At 39.2% G+C, this 19825-nt stretch overlaps 4 protein-coding genes across 6 annotated transcripts; 1 reads left to right on the plus strand and 3 right to left on the minus strand.

Annotated features, from left to right (window-relative positions):
- Positions 1-987: 987 nt before the first annotated feature.
- On the minus strand, positions 988-8671 carry LOC139818434 (uncharacterized). 2 transcript variants are annotated; one of them, XM_071787140.1, is made up of 9 exons: positions 7928-8652; positions 5603-7329; positions 4947-5340; positions 4114-4277; positions 3536-4000; positions 3066-3363; positions 2804-2966; positions 2321-2580; positions 988-2225 (listed from the first exon to the last, which is right to left on the minus strand). In XM_071787140.1, the coding sequence occupies exons 1-9, from the start codon at positions 8025-8027 to the stop codon at positions 2140-2142; spliced, it is 3657 nt and encodes a 1218-aa protein (XP_071643241.1). In that variant the 5' UTR covers positions 8028-8652; the 3' UTR covers positions 988-2139. The 2 variants fall into 2 exon arrangements, with proteins under 2 accessions (XP_071643241.1, XP_071643242.1); XM_071787141.1 differs by lacking the exon at positions 988-2225 and having other exon boundaries at positions 2352-2572; positions 7928-8671.
- A 535-nt stretch (positions 8672-9206) lies between these two features.
- Positions 9207-11548, plus strand: LOC139818440 (cytochrome P450 6k1-like). 2 transcript variants are annotated; one of them, XM_071787153.1, is made up of 5 exons: positions 9459-9600; positions 9675-10071; positions 10255-10479; positions 10655-10932; positions 11018-11548. In XM_071787153.1, exons 2-5 carry the CDS (start codon positions 9678-9680, stop codon positions 11357-11359), a joined length of 1239 nt encoding a protein of 412 aa, XP_071643254.1. In that variant the 5' UTR covers positions 9459-9600; positions 9675-9677; the 3' UTR covers positions 11360-11548. The 2 variants fall into 2 exon arrangements, with proteins under 2 accessions (XP_071643253.1, XP_071643254.1); XM_071787152.1 differs by having other exon boundaries at positions 9207-10071.
- LOC139818439 (uncharacterized) lies at positions 11482-16581 on the minus strand. Its single transcript, XM_071787151.1, has 10 exons — positions 15685-16581; positions 15010-15288; positions 14727-14930; positions 14101-14655; positions 13846-14021; positions 13686-13764; positions 13295-13618; positions 12710-13218; positions 12404-12633; positions 11482-12279 (listed from the first exon to the last, which is right to left on the minus strand). The coding sequence occupies exons 2-10, from the start codon at positions 15214-15216 to the stop codon at positions 12026-12028; spliced, it is 2538 nt and encodes an 845-aa protein (XP_071643252.1). The 5' UTR covers positions 15217-15288; positions 15685-16581; the 3' UTR covers positions 11482-12025.
- Positions 16582-16723: 142 nt separating this feature from the next.
- On the minus strand, positions 16724-19812 carry Gmppa (GDP-mannose pyrophosphorylase A). The gene is made up of 6 exons (XM_071787154.1): positions 19661-19812; positions 18911-19589; positions 17990-18566; positions 17635-17914; positions 17290-17554; positions 16724-17210 (listed from the first exon to the last, which is right to left on the minus strand). Exons 2-6 carry the CDS (start codon positions 18948-18950, stop codon positions 17110-17112), a joined length of 1263 nt encoding a protein of 420 aa, XP_071643255.1. The 5' UTR covers positions 18951-19589; positions 19661-19812; the 3' UTR covers positions 16724-17109.
- Between the last annotated feature and the right edge of the window lie 13 nt (positions 19813-19825).

Genomic DNA, 19825 nt, shown 5'->3' on the forward strand with positions numbered 1-19825 from the left:
CTTTTCTTTTACATAACTTTTACGATATTCGTTTCGTATAACGAGGCATTATATTAGAGAACTCGGTAAATTCAATAATAGAATAAATAATACTTATATTCATTCCTTTTTGCTTTTGGTTCTGATTAAAATATTAAAATATAAATAAGCATGTTAACATGTAATTAAGAAATATATGTAATAACTATAATATAGGTATATTGTTTTATTACTTTTATTTTGAGTTGCATTTTAAAATGTTTAAAGGTCTAAAGTAAATGTATTTATTTACACGAATTTACGTCTCTCTTCAAGATATTTAGATAAGAGATTAGATTAGCGAAAGTTTGGGATGTGTCTTTTAATAACCTCGAAAAATCGTCAGAGTTATTAGGAGACCATACTATAACAAGAGGTTACAAGAGATAATTTAATTCAAATTTCGCGCTCTTTAGTTAATTATCAATAATTACCGACAATTGAAAAAATAACTGGGTCTAAACTTGGAAAAACTACCTACAATCGGAAAAATAATCGACTACTTTATTAATAGTTATCGACATTGACATTATTATTATCTAAAGAGCACAAAATTTAAATTGAACTTAATTTTTGCCACTTCTTCAACTCTTCTCAAAGCCTAATAATTTTTCGAGGATTTCGGAAGACGTGTAATCCAACTTTTGCTTGACCCATTTAACTATTAACTTATCTAATTGTCTTATAAAGAGAGAGAAATATTTGTAAATATTTCAATATTATTTGAAACGTAATTATAATTGGAATGAATATATACAATATATGTTACAATTATACTTTCTATTTTAAATAATTCTTTAAGATATCTAATAATTAGATATATATACATTTGTATACATATATGTACATATATACACACACACATATATTACTTACATATATATTAATGTGTATGTGTGAGTGTGTAATTCTTATTTTCAATACTTCAATTAAGGGATAAATGTATTGTTCAGTAATGCATAAACTCAATTACAGTATAAAAAATAAATATATTTATCTATTATTAGATTTATATATAAACGTACAATATCATTAATAAGCTTTTAATTTATTGTTGATCCTTCAAATGGATTTACGGTTTAAGGTTGGATCGGTAAATAAATAGAAGCAATGTATCTCGTTTTAATGCTACAAAATATAAATAAGCAAAATATAAGGGAGAGTACAAAAATATTAATCAAAATGTCGTGATGCACGTCGAAATTGATGAAATTCTCTGCACTGACTCTATAGGATGCGTTCCACTTGGCACTCACAGTGCTCGTGAGCATTATTCTTGTTTAACATTTGACAAACAAGGATGAAATGATTCTAAGAGCGTTGCGAGCGCTCAAGTGGAACGCACCCATTATCGTATGACTTTTACGTTCTAATTTTGACGAGAATTGATGTCGCGAATATAATTCTAATAGCTAGATACCAAAATTTAGTTTGAAAGGAAATCCTAAGTCGAGGGCACAAGGAGTGTATATTACATATTTATACACAAGATATAATACAGTATATAAAATATGCGCAGTATGCAGGCAGTAAGGTATGCGCGACATTACTGGCCAGGTGTCTACATTGACAAGGTATTATTAAAGGCCAACTTATGGAGGTTTTAGTAACTTAAAATTTGAACAATTAGCTTATAATATATTAATAATTTATTATTTCTTATTTCATTATTTCATAACTTATCTAGATATATATATTTCTAGATATATATAATATATACATATATGCGCCTATTTACGATGCAAGTTTTACTTAAGTCTTTGCCATAAAATTTCGATCATCCAAACAAGAAAAAGACCTAATTGTAACCATGAAATAAATGCAGTTATTATGATATTATTATTATGATAAATATATATGCTTATCTATGAAAAATAATAAATCATGAATTAAATACTGCATAGGCTAATCGTTCAAATATTTATATCAGACGGACAAATAATATTAATGTTTATATTCTCTAATTATTCCTGGACCACTCAATCACAAAACTAGTCGATTTACTCAGGGCTGGCCGCCTTTAACAGTACCTTGTCAATAGTATCGCGAAAGCGAAAAACATGTTGTAATTAGCGTACAACAATTGTGATAATATTTATTCCTAACAAATTACGAGCAATTTTATTGTAATTTTGCTTCTTCCTTGACTTTCCAGCGAATTAACTCCATACAAGAGACGGCATCTTCTTTACTGTCATGACCACTAACTAAAATACAAATTATTACATGTTTTTTTAATTATTATTAAATTATATACATATATATATTCTTCTGTCTTTCTTATGTGAAAAATTGAACTTACCATCATTTTGTATGATCTTTCTGAGATATTCGGAACAGAGATTTCTCAACGCCCTTTTTTGCGGATATCCGTTCTTATGCGGAAACATGACGCTGGTATCTACGACTGTATCGTGGAGCAGCCTTAAAGCTTTAAAATCACTTTCAAGACTGTGACCCACTAAGATTGTCTTATCTGAGAACATTGTGAGGAGCGTAGCTTGTACATCTAAAATACTCGTTGTCACATCCTTCATATCTTCTTCTGTGATCCCTGAAAACCTATCGTATCATAGAAAATTACTATCGTATACATAAATCAATATTTTGTCAGCTTATATTTTAAGGCTGCGTTCCAGAACCAAACGCAAAGAGCGTGCTCTGTCCTTGTTCAACTTTCTGTAAGTAACAAAGATAGAACGACGCTCGAGCGTTAAGTGGAACGCAGCCTAAATAACATTCAAATACACATCTAATCAGTTTTAGATTTCTTATCATAATTTACCTTGTGTTGTAATCAATTATTGGGTTCTGCGGCTTGACTAACGTTTCGTATATCACCTTACAATCTTCATCAATAATCGTCACTCTGGTTAGTTCCAAACCTTGTGTAGTATAGCACATTTCACAGTCAAGTGCGTAAACACCTTGCTCGTCGATAGGACCATCTTTTGCACATAGAAAAAAAAATTATTATGATACATTTGAATACATGGAAAAAAAGTAAGATTTAAGTACATGGAAAAAAGGTAAAAACCTGAAAATACCTTTTGATAAAGTTTTAACATAACCACGAAGATTTTCATAATCCGTGTAGTCCCATACATGCGTTTTTGCATCGCAGCAACCAGTAGCAGAGCCGTATTGTTGGCAACAACTGTACTTGCCTTCTCCTCTAACTGTAAACTTCCTGCCCCAATGATATATACAATTTTGTTGCCGCACAGCAAGGCCCTGTTTATTTATCATATATGCTTGGCCACATCGGCTGCACATTCTTTCATTAGGCACTTTTGACAAAATGGTTTGGTTCCGCGAATTTGTTACATACACCTTCGCATGTCCCTGCAAGGTATAAGACGTATTTTGTTGAAGATAAAATGCTGCGTTATTTCGATCGAAGGAGAAGTCAACCATTTTACATTTATTATCTATCTCATCTTATTTCATTTCTAACAATCTAAACAAATTCTAATTTTTTCATTTATGTATTTTACTATGTATATTGTTTCCTTACCTTTGTATCATCTGGATGTTTACGTGGAAATCCGTTATCCCTAAGCTCCTGCTCCGACATAATCCATTTCTTGAGCATGTTGTAGAGCGCTGGTCCTTTAAAATCTGTCACATTCTTCTTGCTTCTGACTACACTCCAAGAACCTCTTGACTTGCCGGCGAGAACAGCTTCATGGGACACCATACCGCAGCTCAAACCAACAAACTTCTCATTCAAGTTGCTTTGATCTACTTCCTTCCTTAATCTATGAGCCGCTAACATGCATGAATTCTTGTATACCGCGAGCGCCTTGCATCTCTCGTGACACGCGAGTTCTTCTTTGACGGCTCGTTGCGCTGCGTCGTCGTTATTCGTATAAATTTGCACGCATATATCGTGCATTACATTAATATAATACTGACGAACGTTTAAGGGAAACTTTTGGGTAGCGACTTGCAATGGTTCTGGACGCACGAGCTGAGGTACCTGCGTAAATAGAATTCTATTGAATACCTGATCTATCCAAGTTCGATGTGAACAGGATGCGACTACACCGTGGAATATTTAATGTGTAATTATAACGTGTAATTATAACTTACCACTTGCGGTATATGAGCAACGCGTACACCGCCCTTCGTAGTTTGCGCTATCGTTTTGTTATCTACCCCCTTAGCATCCCCGCTCTTCCCCGCTGTTACTATGACCTTTTTCTTTTCCATCGCAAGGGATTTTGCGTACGGGACGTGAGCGATTCGAATGCGACCTATAATACATATTAAATTAGCACTAAACGATTTATTATTCGTGATTCGCGATTCATTATGATATTAGCAAATTGTACGGATGGACATATTTGTCGAATTCGTCATTCTTCATTCGTAGTGATCCTAATATAGTCAAAGTTACTCGGTGTCAAGCCGTTAGACACAAACACTTAATATTTATAAAAAATCACACTTTTGCCTGCTATGATTTTGATTTTTGACCTTCAATTAGAGTAGCAGCTCCTGTTTATGATCATTATATCAAGTTCATTGAATTCGACTAGACCGTTAACATTAAAGCATTGTGGTTCTAGGATTTTTAGAAGAACTGTTAGGCAAAACGTTTCTTCGATAAAAAGGCACGGATCAGTCTATTATATTGGTAAGTATATATATAATTAAACATGATTTCGTATGAGAGCGATCGACTCGTAATCAGGTTCCGAATTCGATCCCTCTCCCCATGTATGTTTCGGTTTTATAAAGTTGATTAGAGGATCGAAAGTTGTGAATGAGAGTTATGAAATCATAAGCCCGAAACACGGCTTATTTCAATTATAGAGCTATACTATATGAACAACGAATTAAGAATCACAAAATCTGGTCCAAATCTGGTTAAATTAAAATACTTGACCAAAATAATATAAATTCTCATGTATTCAACTTGCCATTTGTATTCAGCAGCACGTCACTATTACTTATCGATGAGGCAGATTCAACGTGTTCTTTGTGAACAGATACACGTTGTGTGACATTACTCGAAGACCGATCTGCTGACTTAGACGTAACTTGAGTCTTCATTTCAGCTGCCGCCTTTTCTGTTGCCTTTTCCGCGGCCATTTCAGCCGCTGCTTGTTTCATCAAACGCCATCGCTCGTACATTTTCTGTTGCGGAGTTATAAGTTTTTTTGGTGGCTGACTAGGACCTAGTTGTCTAGTGACACTTGTGGCTGCCGAAGGATGCGCAACTCTTTTCTTACCGACTTCTTCTACGTTCTCAGTTTCTTCTCTCGAAGATTTTTTAACTGATACTAATTTCGGATAGTCCGAGGCTTGATATTCCTGTAGAACAAACATATATATGCAACATAAACTGACCGTACGTTAAATAAGTATTAAAAATTATTTATTAATAAATTTTAATTTCTTATTAGATAAATTAGGAAAATTTTAAGTATCTTTAATCGAGATTCATATTTTAATCAAAATGCAAAAATAAAATGGCACATATATAGTGACAAAAGATAAATGTAAATTAAACATTAAATAGACTTCTCAAGAAAATTATTTACGATCGCATTATAAATATATAAAGATTATTCACCTGAAAAATTCTTAGGCACTCTTCTTGTACATCATGATCAGAATCTGATAATTCCAAAATCTCATCTGTCATGTCATTGTGGTCATCAATGAAAGAGTGAATACTATCTACAGGACTGTCAGATCTATTAGATGAATTCCTTTCACTACTGCTTTCTTTGTGTTTGCTAGATTTTCTGGAAGAGTCACTGGATCTTCGACTTGATTCCGAACGACGCTTCCTATCACTTTTGCTTGACGTGTGTTTACTTGATTTGGAACTGGATAAATTCGAACTTGATTTATGCTTGTCGCGCTGGCTGGATGATTTGTGATGATCATTTCGATCTTTCTTCGGAGAAGTATGTCTATGTTTACGCGAATCCGAGCGGTCTCTACTTCCATGTAAGGAGTCCTTACTATCGCGACTGCTTCTTCTCTTATCTTTGTCTCTGCTAGAGGAGGAACGGTGCTTATCTTTAGAATCTGACTTGTGCCTAGATCTTTCTTTGTCCCTCTTATCAGAACTATGACGATCTCTCTTGTCTCTTTCCTTACTTTTATTATAATCCTTGTGTTTCTCTTTCTTTTTATCAGTATCCTGCCTTACAGAGTCCTCTCTTCTCTCCAATAATTTTTTCGAGTCACTTGCTTTATGCTGTTTAGATCTATCGCTACTTTTTATATCACCCGTTTTAGCATCGTAATGATTGGTATGTATTTTATTATCTTTATTGCTCGTTTGTTTATCTGCAGTATCAACTCCTGCGTGTTGCAAGTTCTCTTTTTCCTTCTCATTAATATCCTCCGTTTGTTCCGACTCTTTTACACTTACGTTATGTTCGTCCGTAGATATATCTTCTATAGGTTCGTCATCGGAGAACCTAGGTTCAATATCCAGAGAATAATCTTGAGAATCCTCGCTGGCCGACGCTTTTGCTTGTCCTAACGCTACAGAAGTGGCGTGATTCGAAGTAATGATCTCATCTATCATATCAAAATCAGCCTCATATTGACTCACAGTGGCGTCGTTTAATTGCTGAACCGTTTTTAACGGTGCTTTGATCTTTTTAGGAACATATTCCTCCCTTCTCTTCTTAGATTTCGGATAATATCCCTCCTTAAATTTAGACTGATAATCGTTCGAGTTACTGTCGTCGTACGATATTGACGAGAAAGTATCCAATTTAACTGTTGGTACATAACTTTGTTCATCCTGAACGATTGTATTCACTATTGCGGTAGGTTTATACGTAACTTCGGGCATAATTTGAGAGCTGCTCGATTCCCGAACGATGCTCGACCATGGTTTAGCACTGTCCGGTGAGAATTTACGTTTCACAGCCACTCTACTCTCCCTGGTCGGCATGTACGAGACCACAGGTATATGCCGTTTCTTCAATTCTGCTATCGGTGTCGGGTTGTAAACACAAGCAACCGGTTTTGTGATGGTTGTGGGAATCGCAACATGCTTTCCTATACTCGGTGTAGCATTGCGTATAGCCGCAGCGGAACCAGAGGACAAGGTCGGCTTGAGCCCCTCCACCACTTGAGATACGATGTTCTGTGAAACTTTCTCAGTATCGGTGACTTCCTGATCCGCGAGCACTTTTTTCACCGCTTCCGTCACTAGGTGTTGTAACATGTCAGGGGCTGAGGCCACAACACCGGTAGATTTGTCCTCCTGTATTTGTCCCGCCGTCTGGTCCTCCACCACGCCGGCCACTCCTGCTGCACTGCCTGCATCTTCTGTATAAAATATATATATATGTCACGTATCTTTTATCCGTACACAATTCACTGTTATTTAATAAACTAGCTTGTCAATAATCTCTCAAAATATTTAAATCTTTCACAAACTCTTTGCATGTCTAACAAATTATCCTAAATTTTCTTTCCAAAGCTTCTAAGATTAAATTATCAGCCCACAAATATATATTCAATTTAATCTTCAAAAATTGAATGTATAAAACAGTTAATAAATAACGATACAATAAATCATATTAAAAATTAAACTATTCTGGGATTAAGGATTGAATTATTTCGTAACAGTCTGTAGCAGGGGGAAAATGTATCATTCATTAGATTTTTCAAAGTTCTTTGTCTTCCTTGATACAGCGGACAAAGGAAGCGAACAAAGAATCTATTACAGAGTCAAGATTTCACCTAAATGATTACACGACTCGACAGCGTGCAAGAAGCGTAAGAATAACACGGTCAACGCGCAGGGCCTTCCTTAAAATTCACTCGATCGAGGCGGAGATCCTGTCGCGCATAAAACTACCCGGGGTCAGACGACCCCGGGATCGCGTTCCCCGAGGAAGACCACGAGGTCGCACGCTCTTACCTCGCTTGGCGTGTTTGAAGTGACAATAGGGCCGGTCGCACGAGCCGCCGTCATAAAACGGGCAATTTATCGTTTTGAAGTAGCCGGTCGAGGGCAACATAATAACTGATTCATCGCACTCCGCGCTTCGGGGAGGCCATTCTTCGCGTGCGTTGTCACCCTCGCGGTGCGATCGTACGTCGCAATTAACACATCGTATTGCTCGACGATAACGATACGACGTGCGGCATGCTCGGCGGGGCGCTATTCACGTTACTCTAGCACGATGAAATTTTTGTTTGCCGGTCGCCGAAATCAAAGAGAGATCAATGCGGCGATTCCGCCTCCGAGTCCGAGGTCCACCTGGAGGTTATGGTGCTGCACTGCACCCTGCACCGCGGTTCGGTTAGTACCGTAGTCCGCGGGCATACGAGGGTGCCACCGTATGCATGTATACATACATACAAGCAGCTGTAGCGATCTCGTTCTACACCTTGCAATTGCACTTCTACTCTTGCATTCATATGAATCATATGTCATATGTCATCATATTGCAACAAATAATTATAAAAAAGTAAAAAAGAAGGGGAAGAAACAGGATGTGAATTACTTGATAACATGATAACATATGATAACCCTGATGAAAAAAGATTTCAGATTTTTTATCCAAATTAGATCATCTTATTTCAGAAAAACTCACAATCAAACAAAATAATACGATGAAATATTCCAGATTTTTTTCGTCAACATCTTTATAGAAATCTGAATAAAAATGAGAAAATCCGAAAATTTATAACAAATACTGAAATATATTCCAAAAATCCTCATCCAATTATTTCTAAAAGTATTTGAAAAATTTGTCATTTTTTCAGAATTTTTTATAAATCTAAAATATGATAAAATTGTGTGTATATATATAATGTACATTATATATATATATATATATATATATATATATATATATATATATATATATAATGTACAATTATATAAACAAAAAAAGAAGAAATAATAAAGTTTTGAGTTTGTAGAATTGAAATACTTGGAATTGTGCCATGTCTTAATTATTTTACCTTGTCCCTAATTATATCTCAATGCTTCGTAGATTTTTAATAAGAGCCTAGCTTCCATTTTCTTATCTTTTATCGGATCTTTGATATGAGATATAAGTATAATAACGTTTGTAGGAAAAACAAATTTATACATGAAATATTACGAATTATCAATATCTTTATTATCACGTTATTACATGCTTTTAGAGATAAACTCGAATCAGATAACTCAAACCAATCGAGCAGCTTATTTCATTAACTGTGAAGAAGTGTTAAGCAGCGTTTCCTACTCTGTTAAAATTTAATTAACGAACTCAAGTTCACTTGCTCAAATTATTTAAGTGACAAGGACAAATTGTAGTTGTCTTCTCGGAACACGTGTTTACGTAACAAAGCTCTGATGAGTTACAAGTGAGAGACAATTGGACGAAGCATATAAGTCAACGACAAATACTACCAAGATTCCATCGAGGATGGATTGTTTGATTTGCTGTACGACCGCGTTGATAATATCCTTCAGCCTCTTTTACCTGTACGCCAAGTACAGGCTGTCCTACTGGAGTAGGCGCGGAGTGAAAAGCCCCCCGACGCATCTGCTTTTCGGCAATTTCAAGGACTGCGTCACCCTGAAGAAGCCACCGGGTGAGATAATGCGCGAAATCTACAACAGCGCCGACCCGGACGATCCCTATATCGGCTTTTATATCTTCCACAAGCCTATGCTGCTCCTGCGGGATCATGACCTGATCAAACAAGTGATGATCAAGGACTTCGACGTCTTCCCGAATCGGCGATTTGGTTCAGGCATCGAGAGGGACTCGGTGGGCCTGGACAGTATCTTGTCTATGAAGCAGCCCAGATATAAATACGTGAAGAACAAGCTAACCCCAGTCTTGACCGGGCAGAAACTGAAGAACATGATACCGCTGATGATGGAGTGCGGGAAACTCATGTTAAGTTTCATCGAGAAATTGCCGACGGACGAGGCTGAACGGAGTACGTGGGAGGTGAAGGACATCAGTGGCCGTTATAGCACTGACGTTCTGGCTTCCCTGGTGTTCGGCATTAGCATAAATTCATTCGACGAAAAGGAGACTGCCTTCTTGAAAAACGGTGGGACTTAATTTGCGCTGATTTTATCCGGCATGGAATCTATTGCCAGCAAACAACTTTCGTTGTACATTATAATCTGCTGGGAAATTGTTTATTCGTTATTGTGTATATAATCATAGATGTTTAAGAGAGGAGGAAATATACTGTTGTTTTGTCGTTTATCAGATAATTACGCATTTGCAGGTATGAGCATCTTCAGAGGTTTGAGACGCGGCATTGCATTCATTATCCTCTTCTTCATTCCCGAGTGGGATTTTTTAATAGCGCCGTTCATCAAAACGCCCGCGAATTATCTTCGCAAAGTTTTCTGGCAATCCATGAACACTAGAGAACAGCTGGCATTTACGAGAGGAGACATGATAGATTCCATGTTGGCGCTCAAAAATGGAGAACAGAATCCCATTTACAGTAAAGATCGCACTTGCATGATTTCTAAAATTTGAACAATAACAATCGCATAATTTATACATAATATATAGTATCATAAAACTTCAATATAGTTCTGCTGCATTGACTTAAGCATTATTAAGAGGATTATGTGAAGACTTGTTAATATTACTCATTTCAATCATTAATGTCGTAGAGTTTGAAGGCGACAATTTACTGGCGCATCCCTCCAGTTTTTACATCGCCGGATTTGAAGCATCCGCCACCGCGCTCGCCTTTGTCCTATATGATCTTGCACGTCATCCGGAGCACCAAGACACTTTATACAACGAGATACAGACACACCTGTCGGGAAAAGATTTGACCATGGATCTAATCAAGGAACTATCTTTCTTGGACTGCGTTATAGCTGAATCGTTGAGACTACATCCTCCTCTACCCGTCACTGATAGGATAACCACAAGGGATTATGAGGTGAGCAACACATCACAAGTAACTGAACAGGTTTCTCCGCATGTTTCCTTGGCTTCCTTGACTATTATATATATATCATTTTTAGTTGCCCCGCACTGGATTGACAATTGAGAAAGATATTCCGGTGTATGTCTCTATAAATGCGACGAATCAAGATCCTAAATACTTTTCCAATCCGCAAAACTTTATTCCATTGAGAACAGAGACAGAAAACAAAAAATTTTACGAATCCTTGGCATTTGGTATAGGACCACGATCATGTATCGGACAGAGATTAGCCCTATTAATTCTAAAAATAGCGTTAATTACTATCCTTTCAAATTATACTATGTCTTACGAAACGAATGAAAAACATGACAACGACGCTATTCACGTATTCACGTATGCAGCTGATGGTCTGTACGTGCAATTCAAAAAACGTAATTAGATCCTTACTTAAAACAAACGTAGCACACTTGTAACCGTGTTACTTAGTATTATTCGATTTAGCTTTCAAGAAATGTTTTTAAAAATAACACGGAAAATATATATAAAGAAGAACACAGCAAGTTACCGCAAGATTGTATATTTACAAATATATAACAGAATATATCTCTTTAAATAGTATAATACCTTACATTCGTTAAAATTAATTTATCGTTACATACATGTATTTTATAAGTACACGAACGAAGGATGTACGATTTCTATATTCAGGTAACTATGCATTATATAAAATATCCGTCGTACATGAATTTTAACAATAGGTCATGTATTTATATTTGTCCATTATTTGTGCTTTCCTAAGATGTACTGAAATATATACTCGATTGGTCGTGATTCCTTCGTGCACATTTTTATGCAAAACACGAAAAAAATTAAATTAAATTAAATTAGATTATATTAGATTATATTGCATGCTAATACACTTTCACAAAAAAAATATCTTTGTGATGTGCATGTATTATGCACTATACCATTAAATATACCGTTTTGCGAGGTCAACAGTTTTATACTGTTACCATTTAAAAGGAGAGATTCTAAAAGATATTTTTGAACACTGTACACATGTCTCATGCATGACAAGATTTACTATTACGAGTTATAGCATAACTTAAAGTTTTGTTTCGTGTTTCACTCGTGTTCTGAGTAATTGACTCGGTCGCAGGACACCATGGGAATTGTTTAAATAGCAATTGTTAGACGCGCCGCACTCTACATTAAGCCCAGTGGCATCATTCTCCTCATTATTTTCGCATATGTGACGCCTCTGCAGAATTTCATCATAATTATGACCGTGATGGGCCTTCGTTTGCATTTGCGCCTCCGAGTCTGTTTCGTCCTCGTTATCAGCACTATCTACATCGCCTGAAAAAAATTACTGCCAGCATTAATAAAAGTGTAGTCCATAATTGATTAGGTTGAGTTATCTTATAAAACTTCTGTTGTGTAGTATAGATGATTAAGACAAATAGACAAGAAGCACACTCACCATCGGAACTATTAGTGGACGGCAAGTAAAAGCGTGAGGAAGATATTTTATTATTTCCCGCGCGGCGCTCTCGTTCTCTCACAGCGCTGTTAGGATTATACTTAAACTCGCGGGGCAGTGTGTAACTCCTAGGTAACGAGACTTGGCTGCCCTCCATGTCGCTGACTTCCGCTTCTCCGTCGCCCTTGCCTTTGGAACTTTCTTCGACACCATTCTGATTCGCGTGCAATCTGACAAAATGGAATTTTGAATCAATTGACTTGATTTGGATTCGATTGTTCGGACGTTCGATCGAGCTTTTATTACCTGTGACTGAGATGTCCAGGCGGTGACCAATGAGGATAATGATGCGGAAGGCATCGCGGTGCTAGTAATATCTCCGGTGTGTCCGCTCGTTCTCGTTGAGGCGCCGCTCTCCACGGATTCGAGGGATGCGAGTTGGGATAATACGGGGAGGAAGGTGGCGGGGGTAAGAGGCAATGCATTTTCACGGGTGGCCAGGACGATAACGCACTACCACCATTCTGCTCGGAGAACGACGGCGGAGATGTGAATAAAGGCGAACTCGGGGAGGTATGCAATTTCGTGTTCGGTGGTGGTTGCTGATTAGACGCGGAAGGGGAGGACGAAAATGATGATGTGGAAGCGGAGGGCGGTGGGAACAACTTGCCCTCCTTAATCTCCTCCTGTATCGCTCGCAATTCGCGCAGTTGCTGTTGCTTTTTCTCCTTCAGTTTCTCGCGTATTAACGTAACGTTCAACGAGCCACCGATCGCCATATCAGTCTCATCTTTGCGCTCGTTGGAACCATCGTTCTGTATTAAGAGATTAATTACATTGTGACAGCAGTCATATCGCAATAATCAACAAATAGATTTGTCAAAAATATACCTGTACTATATTAGAGGATATAGGCTTCTTCCAAAACGGAATCAATTGCCGCGATCCATTGCCCATGTTGAGCCATTGTTTTGAATCGCCTATTGCTGCTACGGAATTTATCACTGTGCCCGTTTGCGATTGCGGCGGCGGTGGTGGTACGAAGCTGGTCGGCTTTTTCTTCTTGCGATTCGGATTTACAACCGTTGGATTCGCGAAACGGCAATTGAACACGCCCGGTATACCGCCATTACTTAATTTAACTTTCCTCATGCCAATGTTAATGTTAATCTTCTTCCCTTCATTATAATCTATTTGCTTCTCTTCCGCATTTTCCTGAAAGTTCAAAAAGTTGCATAACGATGCTTCCGAGAAGAGAAATCCGTCTCGTCTCGTATCATACCTGATTGGATAGCGTGGTGAGATTCGAACCAGTCATTCTTCCACCAGCCTCGTACCTCAATCTTCTCACATGAAAAAATCTGTAACAAAAAAGAAAAATGCACAATGTAATACAACCACCAATATTAATAAAATAAAATTGAATAAAATATCGCACTTACCTATAGTAAAGACCCATGAAAAACATGCCACCGAAAAATAAAGCTAGTAGAATAAGTACTAGAGTAACTGGATGTAGATGATGCTGGTGAGGCAAAAGATCGGCACGATTAACACCAGCTATCCACACGCCGATGAGTAGACTGTTCTCCAAGAACATTACAGTGTAAAATATCACCTGAGAGAAGGAAAACATGACATTAACATATAGACTGTCTTTCAGATGTAAAAATCCTTGATATCTTCCAATTACTAACCATTTTTTGACGATGATTCGTCTCATGTAGATTAACATAGGCGAATATATATACAAAGGCGAGGAGAGAAGCGAGGAAAGTCTTCCTAAAAAGTGGGAGACGCTCGCCACCGTGGAAGAGTCCGTCCGGGGTGAGCAGTAACCATGTCAACATGGACAACCAGTGGAGGGCCATCACGATCAACAGCCACTGTCCACCGTACAGCGAAGCGTACGCGACCAATGCTCCGACGCGAGCACTCACTGTCCCCAAACGCCAGAATAACTGCGCCAGCACCCCCAGCCATGTTAGCACTAAACGTTCCAGATTACGTAGACGCGCAGCACCCTTGCTGAAACTCGCGACCGCCCAGCATACGCTCCATAAGGAGAGTCCCGCCGATACTAGTGTCAACTCCTTTAATTTACTGGCGTCCTTGCCTTCGCTCTCCTTCAGTTTCCCGGCTACTATTTCACCACTGTCGGTAGCGCCGAACAAGACGTACAGCTGCAGAAGTAGCATTGGAGCGGCTTCACAGAATGCGTGTATCAGCCGTAATACACAAAGCTCCCGTACCTGAGACGACGAATATCATAATGAAACGAAAGAGACGGTGGGAAGATATTCATCTTTTCAAAACTACGTACCTCGTGCTTCACGTAAGTTAAATTGACTGGGATAAATAACTTGAAATATCTCCATAGTACACCGACTTGAGTGGAGTGGAATAATAGAACACAGCCTACGGTCCAGTTGCCAATTCTCTTCACTGGATTTACACGACAATTGTTTGGTGTGCTGTTTGTTAATTTACCTCTAGCTCCCCAGAGGTACCATCGCAAACTAACAATCTATAAGAGTAATTATATAATTATTACGGTATAAAATAGCAAGAGCACAAAGATAGAATCTATTCCTTTAGATACAAACCTGAGAAATTAACAAAGAAGTTGCTATGAAAGTGATGCTTAATGGGAACAATATGGGTGACGCTGTAGCTTGATGGGCAAGGGCATATACCATTGCAAAATCAAAGACAACATCGCAGAAATAGGATGCTAATGAAATAATGTTAAATAGTACATCACACAGGGGCAAAAATTCGTGCTGATGTTGTGGTTGATGACACTGGGCCATAATGGGCTTTTATTGCCCATTTGGAATATTTAGCAATTTTTTATTTTACTTTACCAATCTACTCTCCTCTTCCTGTAAATAAAATATTACATATCTTACTAAATCATATAACTAAAAAATAAATTAAAAAGAGAAAGTAATATATATATATTTTTTTTTATTTTTATGAACAAAATTAATTTCTTTCAAACAGAAAAATATTAGCTTCAGTCATAGAAGATAAATTAAGAATAAAAAGGTTCATATTATTCTTTTTATATTGTTCTTTTATCTTCGCACTATTTCTTACTTTAAACTTTATAAACTAGGTAAAATACTCTTCTCTTATAATTACTCTCTTCGTACAATTTAAATCATAAAATACTCTTCTCGTACAATTAAAAATTAATGTATCTCTCAATAACTTTATAAATATATAAAACTGAAAAATGTGCATTGTTTTACAGTCAGAAGTACAATAGAAATTACCAATAGGTATTTCGTGCTAAGACGGCTATAAACAAGTCACGACGTTCGATGTCACAGGCGGACTCATTTGTCCGTTATATGCGCCGGGGTCAAACTGAACGTCGCTCTCGCGACGTCGCGAGATCCGCGTTTGCCCTGCGCCGCATTCAAAACGCACCCCACGGCACTTCACGACGTCGGGACGCGCACGGACGGATTTTTAAAAGCCAGCGCAACGAGGCGGACGCGCAACAATGTCGGCGCGTATAGCGCAGCGTGGGATCGCGCGCTCGCTCAGCGCATTCCGCGCGTGTCATTGACGAGAACGGCGATCACAAAAATCACTCTCCCGATCCGGACGCTGCCGCAGCCGCCACCGCCGCCACCACCACCGCCGCTCGCGGGGAAGCTGGATCAGCGGCGTTGGTATGCGCGGAATTCGCCGCGGAGCACACGTTTAGAGGAACGCGCGTTTCCACCTGGAGCGCCGTTCCCTCTTCTTCCTCCTCCTCCTCCCTGCTACCACTACTCGGCCGATCCCGGTCGTCGTCCGCCGTTCCCTAAGACTCGTCGCCGTCGTCGTCGTAGCGTCTCGCGCTCGTTCGCGCGCTGCATCTTTCGCGGGGGACCACGGTGAATCCCGGCGCCACGGCTAAAGAACGCGCGTACGAGATCGTCGTCCCACGCATACCGATCCGCCGATCTACCTGTTGATTCAGTGCAATTCAATGCGGCTGTCTCACGCGTACACACCGCTCGCTCGCTCACTCTTCTCGGCTCTCCTCCTCTTCTCTTTCTCCTTTCCTCGCTCGCATATAATCGCAGCCGCTTTACAAACACCTGGCGCCGCCGGTGAGGAACGCGAGAGCGAGCCTCACCTTAGGCGGCCTATACCCGGCTCCTCCGTCAGATTTTTTCCGGTTATTCTTCCTCCCGCGTACCGATCGCCTCGATACCACGAACCACGAGCGCCAATGCGAGTTCGGGACTTCGCTCCATCGCACGATCCTGCACGGCGTCCCGCGGCATGCGCACGTGTAATTTTTAATAAGAATCAAAATCCACGGATAAAGATTTATTATGCATTAATATGCTTACGAAAATATGGAGTAACATTTTTTTTTATATATATTGTATATATATCTGACAACGTTCACATATAAACACATATATGTACAAGCTTGTATATTGTAAAAATTTTGTGCCATTGCCATTGCCCCTATGTACATATATAACTTACAGTTGCCACATACAATGTATATAAAAATCTTATATTAACATCTTATGTTACAAAATTATTAAAGATTTGTAATCACAATTCAACAGATAAAAATCTGCCAAAAGTATGTTGTATACTTAGCGTTTTATCGTTTGTGCGACTCTTTCATTAATATATCTAAACCATTAATATATCCTAGTCTCGTAGTAGTCGTTAGAGTTAGACAATTAAAGAATAATTTCGTTCTTGTAGTTTCTCGTAAGTTCCTTATGCGGTAGAACAATCGAGTTCAGTAGAATTTTTTCCGCAGCCAAGCTCACGCTAGTACCTGAAATGTAATATATATAATTGCAACGGTATAAGTTTCTACTATGTAGAAACAGTTTTGATATATTTCATTTCTTTACCGAGTATCGTGATGGAAGGGTTGAGCTTGCCGTTGGCGTGGAATAGCGGCAAGTTGTCCATTTTCGCAAATGGCTTGTTAGGATTGGGATCGCACGGAGTCCCCTCGACGCGGGCCCATTCGCCTACGTTGGTGCCTGTCCCTATGATGCTGTGTAAAATAAGAGAATGGGCCTGGATGTGCGCATTAGCCAACACGATCGACTCTCTGATTCTCACGCCAGGCTCGATCATCGTGTACGGGCCTATACTAACATTTGGACCTAGCTACAAGAAACAGAATGTCTCATGTCACGAGAGCAAGCTTTTAAAATCATAGCAATACAATTTATCCGCGCAGTTCGTACCACAGAAGTCGGATGTACGCTAGCCGATGGATGAATGTACACATCTCCTATAATGTGACAGTGATTTTTGCTCGTAGAAGCAAGGCGGCTCGGTTGCTTCTGCTTGTAAAGGGCCAAGTAATGCCGATTGGCATATATCGCGGAGCCCGCAGTTTTCACCTGCGACCACCATCTGAATACAGGTAGGGCAAACAACCGACCAGATCCTGCTAAACGCGTCAGGATGTCTTGTTCAAATGCGATGTGCGCCGGATCTCTACCATTGCCTACGCACAACTGCCTGTAATCCCACAAGAAGAAAGAAAGAAAGAAATGTTCTCTTATTGCGTTCTAAGGGAGTCCACAAGAAACTTACATTATATGATCTTGCTGCTGGTTGGCGTGAAAGACATCTCCCATTGTTTGAAAAATTTCTAGAGATGCGAGATATATACCGCAATTGATAAGAGTCGACACGAATGTCGAGGGTTTCTCCACGTAATGCGCCAACTCTCCCTCCTTCCCCAAAACCATACATCCGTAGTTCAGTGATTGTTGTCGAGTCGCCTCCGTTGCCATGATTGTGAGGAGGGCTCGCTTGTTGCTGTGGAACTCCACCATCTCTTGCAGAGGGAAATCGGCACAGACGTCTCCGTTCATAACGAAGAAGCACGTCGGGCTGCCTGAACGAATCTGATCGCGGAAATGGTACATGCCGCCTGCCGTTCCAAGGGGCGTGAACTCTTGTAGATATCGAATGATTATGCCGTAGGTACTCGACATCTCCTGCACAAACTGAGCCAGATCGTTCTTGGGATAAGCCCCGATTATCAACACTTCGTTAAGACTGGGAACTTTGGTACAGGCTTCGATGTGATGCTGTATCATGGGTAATCCGGCCACTGGGAACAGCGGCTTTGGGATATCCAGGGACAGAGGTCTAAATCTAGTCCCTGCAAGAAGAGACAAAAACACAACTTAATATATACACAAGAAAACAAAGTATACTTTCAATGAATCTATATTAAAGTTTTGACAAAAGATATGCACAATAGATTAATAAAAGGAGCCCACTAATGAAACAATTAAAATGTGACGTAATCCAACAGCAATGTTAAAAAATTATAATATCAATATTAATTGTATCTTCACATAATAAAAGTACATAATTATATACATTTAATTATGCATAGTTTTAACATCAACAACGATTCTACAATTCTCAAGCTCAATTATTTTATAATTAAGTTTACAAATTATGGAATAATTATTTCACAATAAAGTAATCAACACAAACCCTTTAAAGGTCCTCCAATTAAAATGACAGCCTTCAACATGATTGCACAAGTTAAATGTCCCTTCCACTGAACAGCTCCAAAATATCGCAAGAGACGACGATCATCCAAGCTCTCCGAGACAGCGAGGGAAACTAACGCTAATCGCACCACGCAGACATGTTGCGTACATACACGTGTGGACGTGTCATCGGTGACGATATCGGTGATAACGTAGAGGTTTCGATGAATCGACTCGGCGACAGAGCGGGCATATCGCACTTTTAGAAAAATGACTCTCCTCGAACGCCAGTCAAGCCATGCTTGACGAATGTTGACAGATAATCGACAGATAATACCGCGAGACAGATAATACTGGCGAGTGGCGTATACTGGAAGAGAGCTTGCCGAGGTAATCGAGATATTCGAGACGTGGCATCCAACGGTGACGTCGCAAGTCGCAAGGCTACATCGAGTGCCGGCCGCCACTTGAAATCGTGCGCTCTAAACTCCGTACTTTCCTCCCTCGTCCTAATCTCGATAGATTTCTGGAGCCATACGCGTGAAGGAACGTCTCGTTTTCCTCGATTACCAACACTTCGGTCCGTTCGAATTAAATGGCAATCAGCTGACGCGATCCCGCACGAAGTACGCTCCTATTAGCTCCGGTTGTTGCATTTTTCCGTCGCGTTTCCTTTTCGCCTGAAAATCTAATCGACGTGAGAAACAGCTCGACTGGATATGGTGGATACAATGGGAGATTCGAGCCGCACCTGTTATGCGAAATCCAGTTAGAAATCTGTTTCTTCTCGCAGAAGGAATTTACAAATTATGAGTGTTCGGATATTCAGATATCGCAGTCCATCAATCACCCGCGGATCACAATGGATAATGGACGCGCCATATTGTTGACACATGAATATCGCCCAATAGCAGCG

This window comes from Temnothorax longispinosus, chromosome 8, assembly GCF_030848805.1.
Source record: "Temnothorax longispinosus isolate EJ_2023e chromosome 8, Tlon_JGU_v1, whole genome shotgun sequence".
In the NCBI taxonomy this organism is placed as follows: domain Eukaryota; kingdom Metazoa; phylum Arthropoda; class Insecta; order Hymenoptera; family Formicidae; genus Temnothorax; species Temnothorax longispinosus.

What these genes read in the sequence shown, in the direction of transcription:
- Gmppa (XM_071787154.1), bottom strand. Translation starts at nt 18,950, where the DNA reads ATGTTGAAGGCTGTCATTTTAATTGGAGGACCTTTAAAGG. An exon ending in AATTGGAGGACCTTTAAAGG is followed by an intron (nt 18,567 to 18,910) that starts GTTTGTGTTGAT and finishes CTCTTCTTGCAG; the next exon opens with GGACTAGATTTAGACCTCTG. An exon ending in GCGTACATCCGACTTCTGTG is followed by an intron (nt 17,555 to 17,634) that starts GTACGAACTGCG and finishes TGTTTCTTGTAG; the next exon opens with CTAGGTCCAAATGTTAGTAT.
- LOC139818434 (XM_071787140.1), bottom strand. Translation starts at nt 8,027, where the DNA reads ATGTTGCCCTCGACCGGCTACTTCAAAACGATAAATTGCCCGTTTTAT. An exon ending in TTGCTCATATACCGCAAGTG is followed by an intron (nt 4,001 to 4,113) that starts GTAAGTTATAAT and finishes CTATTTACGCAG; the next exon opens with GTACCTCAGCTCGTGCGTCC. An exon ending in AACATCCAGATGATACAAAG is followed by an intron (nt 3,364 to 3,535) that starts GTAAGGAAACAA and finishes TATACCTTGCAG; the next exon opens with GGACATGCGAAGGTGTATGT.
- LOC139818440 (XM_071787152.1), top strand. Translation starts at nt 9,432, where the DNA reads ATGGATTGTTTGATTTGCTGTACGACCGCGTTGATAATATCCTTCAGC. An exon ending in AGAACAGAATCCCATTTACA is followed by an intron (nt 10,480 to 10,654) that starts GTAAAGATCGCA and finishes TTAATGTCGTAG; the next exon opens with AGTTTGAAGGCGACAATTTA. An exon ending in TAACCACAAGGGATTATGAG is followed by an intron (nt 10,933 to 11,017) that starts GTGAGCAACACA and finishes TATCATTTTTAG; the next exon opens with TTGCCCCGCACTGGATTGAC.
- LOC139818439 (XM_071787151.1), bottom strand. Translation starts at nt 15,216, where the DNA reads ATGGCCCAGTGTCATCAACCACAACATCAGCACGAATTTTTGCCCCTG. An exon ending in TAACTTACGTGAAGCACGAG is followed by an intron (nt 14,656 to 14,726) that starts GTACGTAGTTTT and finishes TCGTCGTCTCAG; the next exon opens with GTACGGGAGCTTTGTGTATT. An exon ending in CCTGGACATCTCAGTCACAG is followed by an intron (nt 12,634 to 12,709) that starts GTAATAAAAGCT and finishes CCATTTTGTCAG; the next exon opens with ATTGCACGCGAATCAGAATG.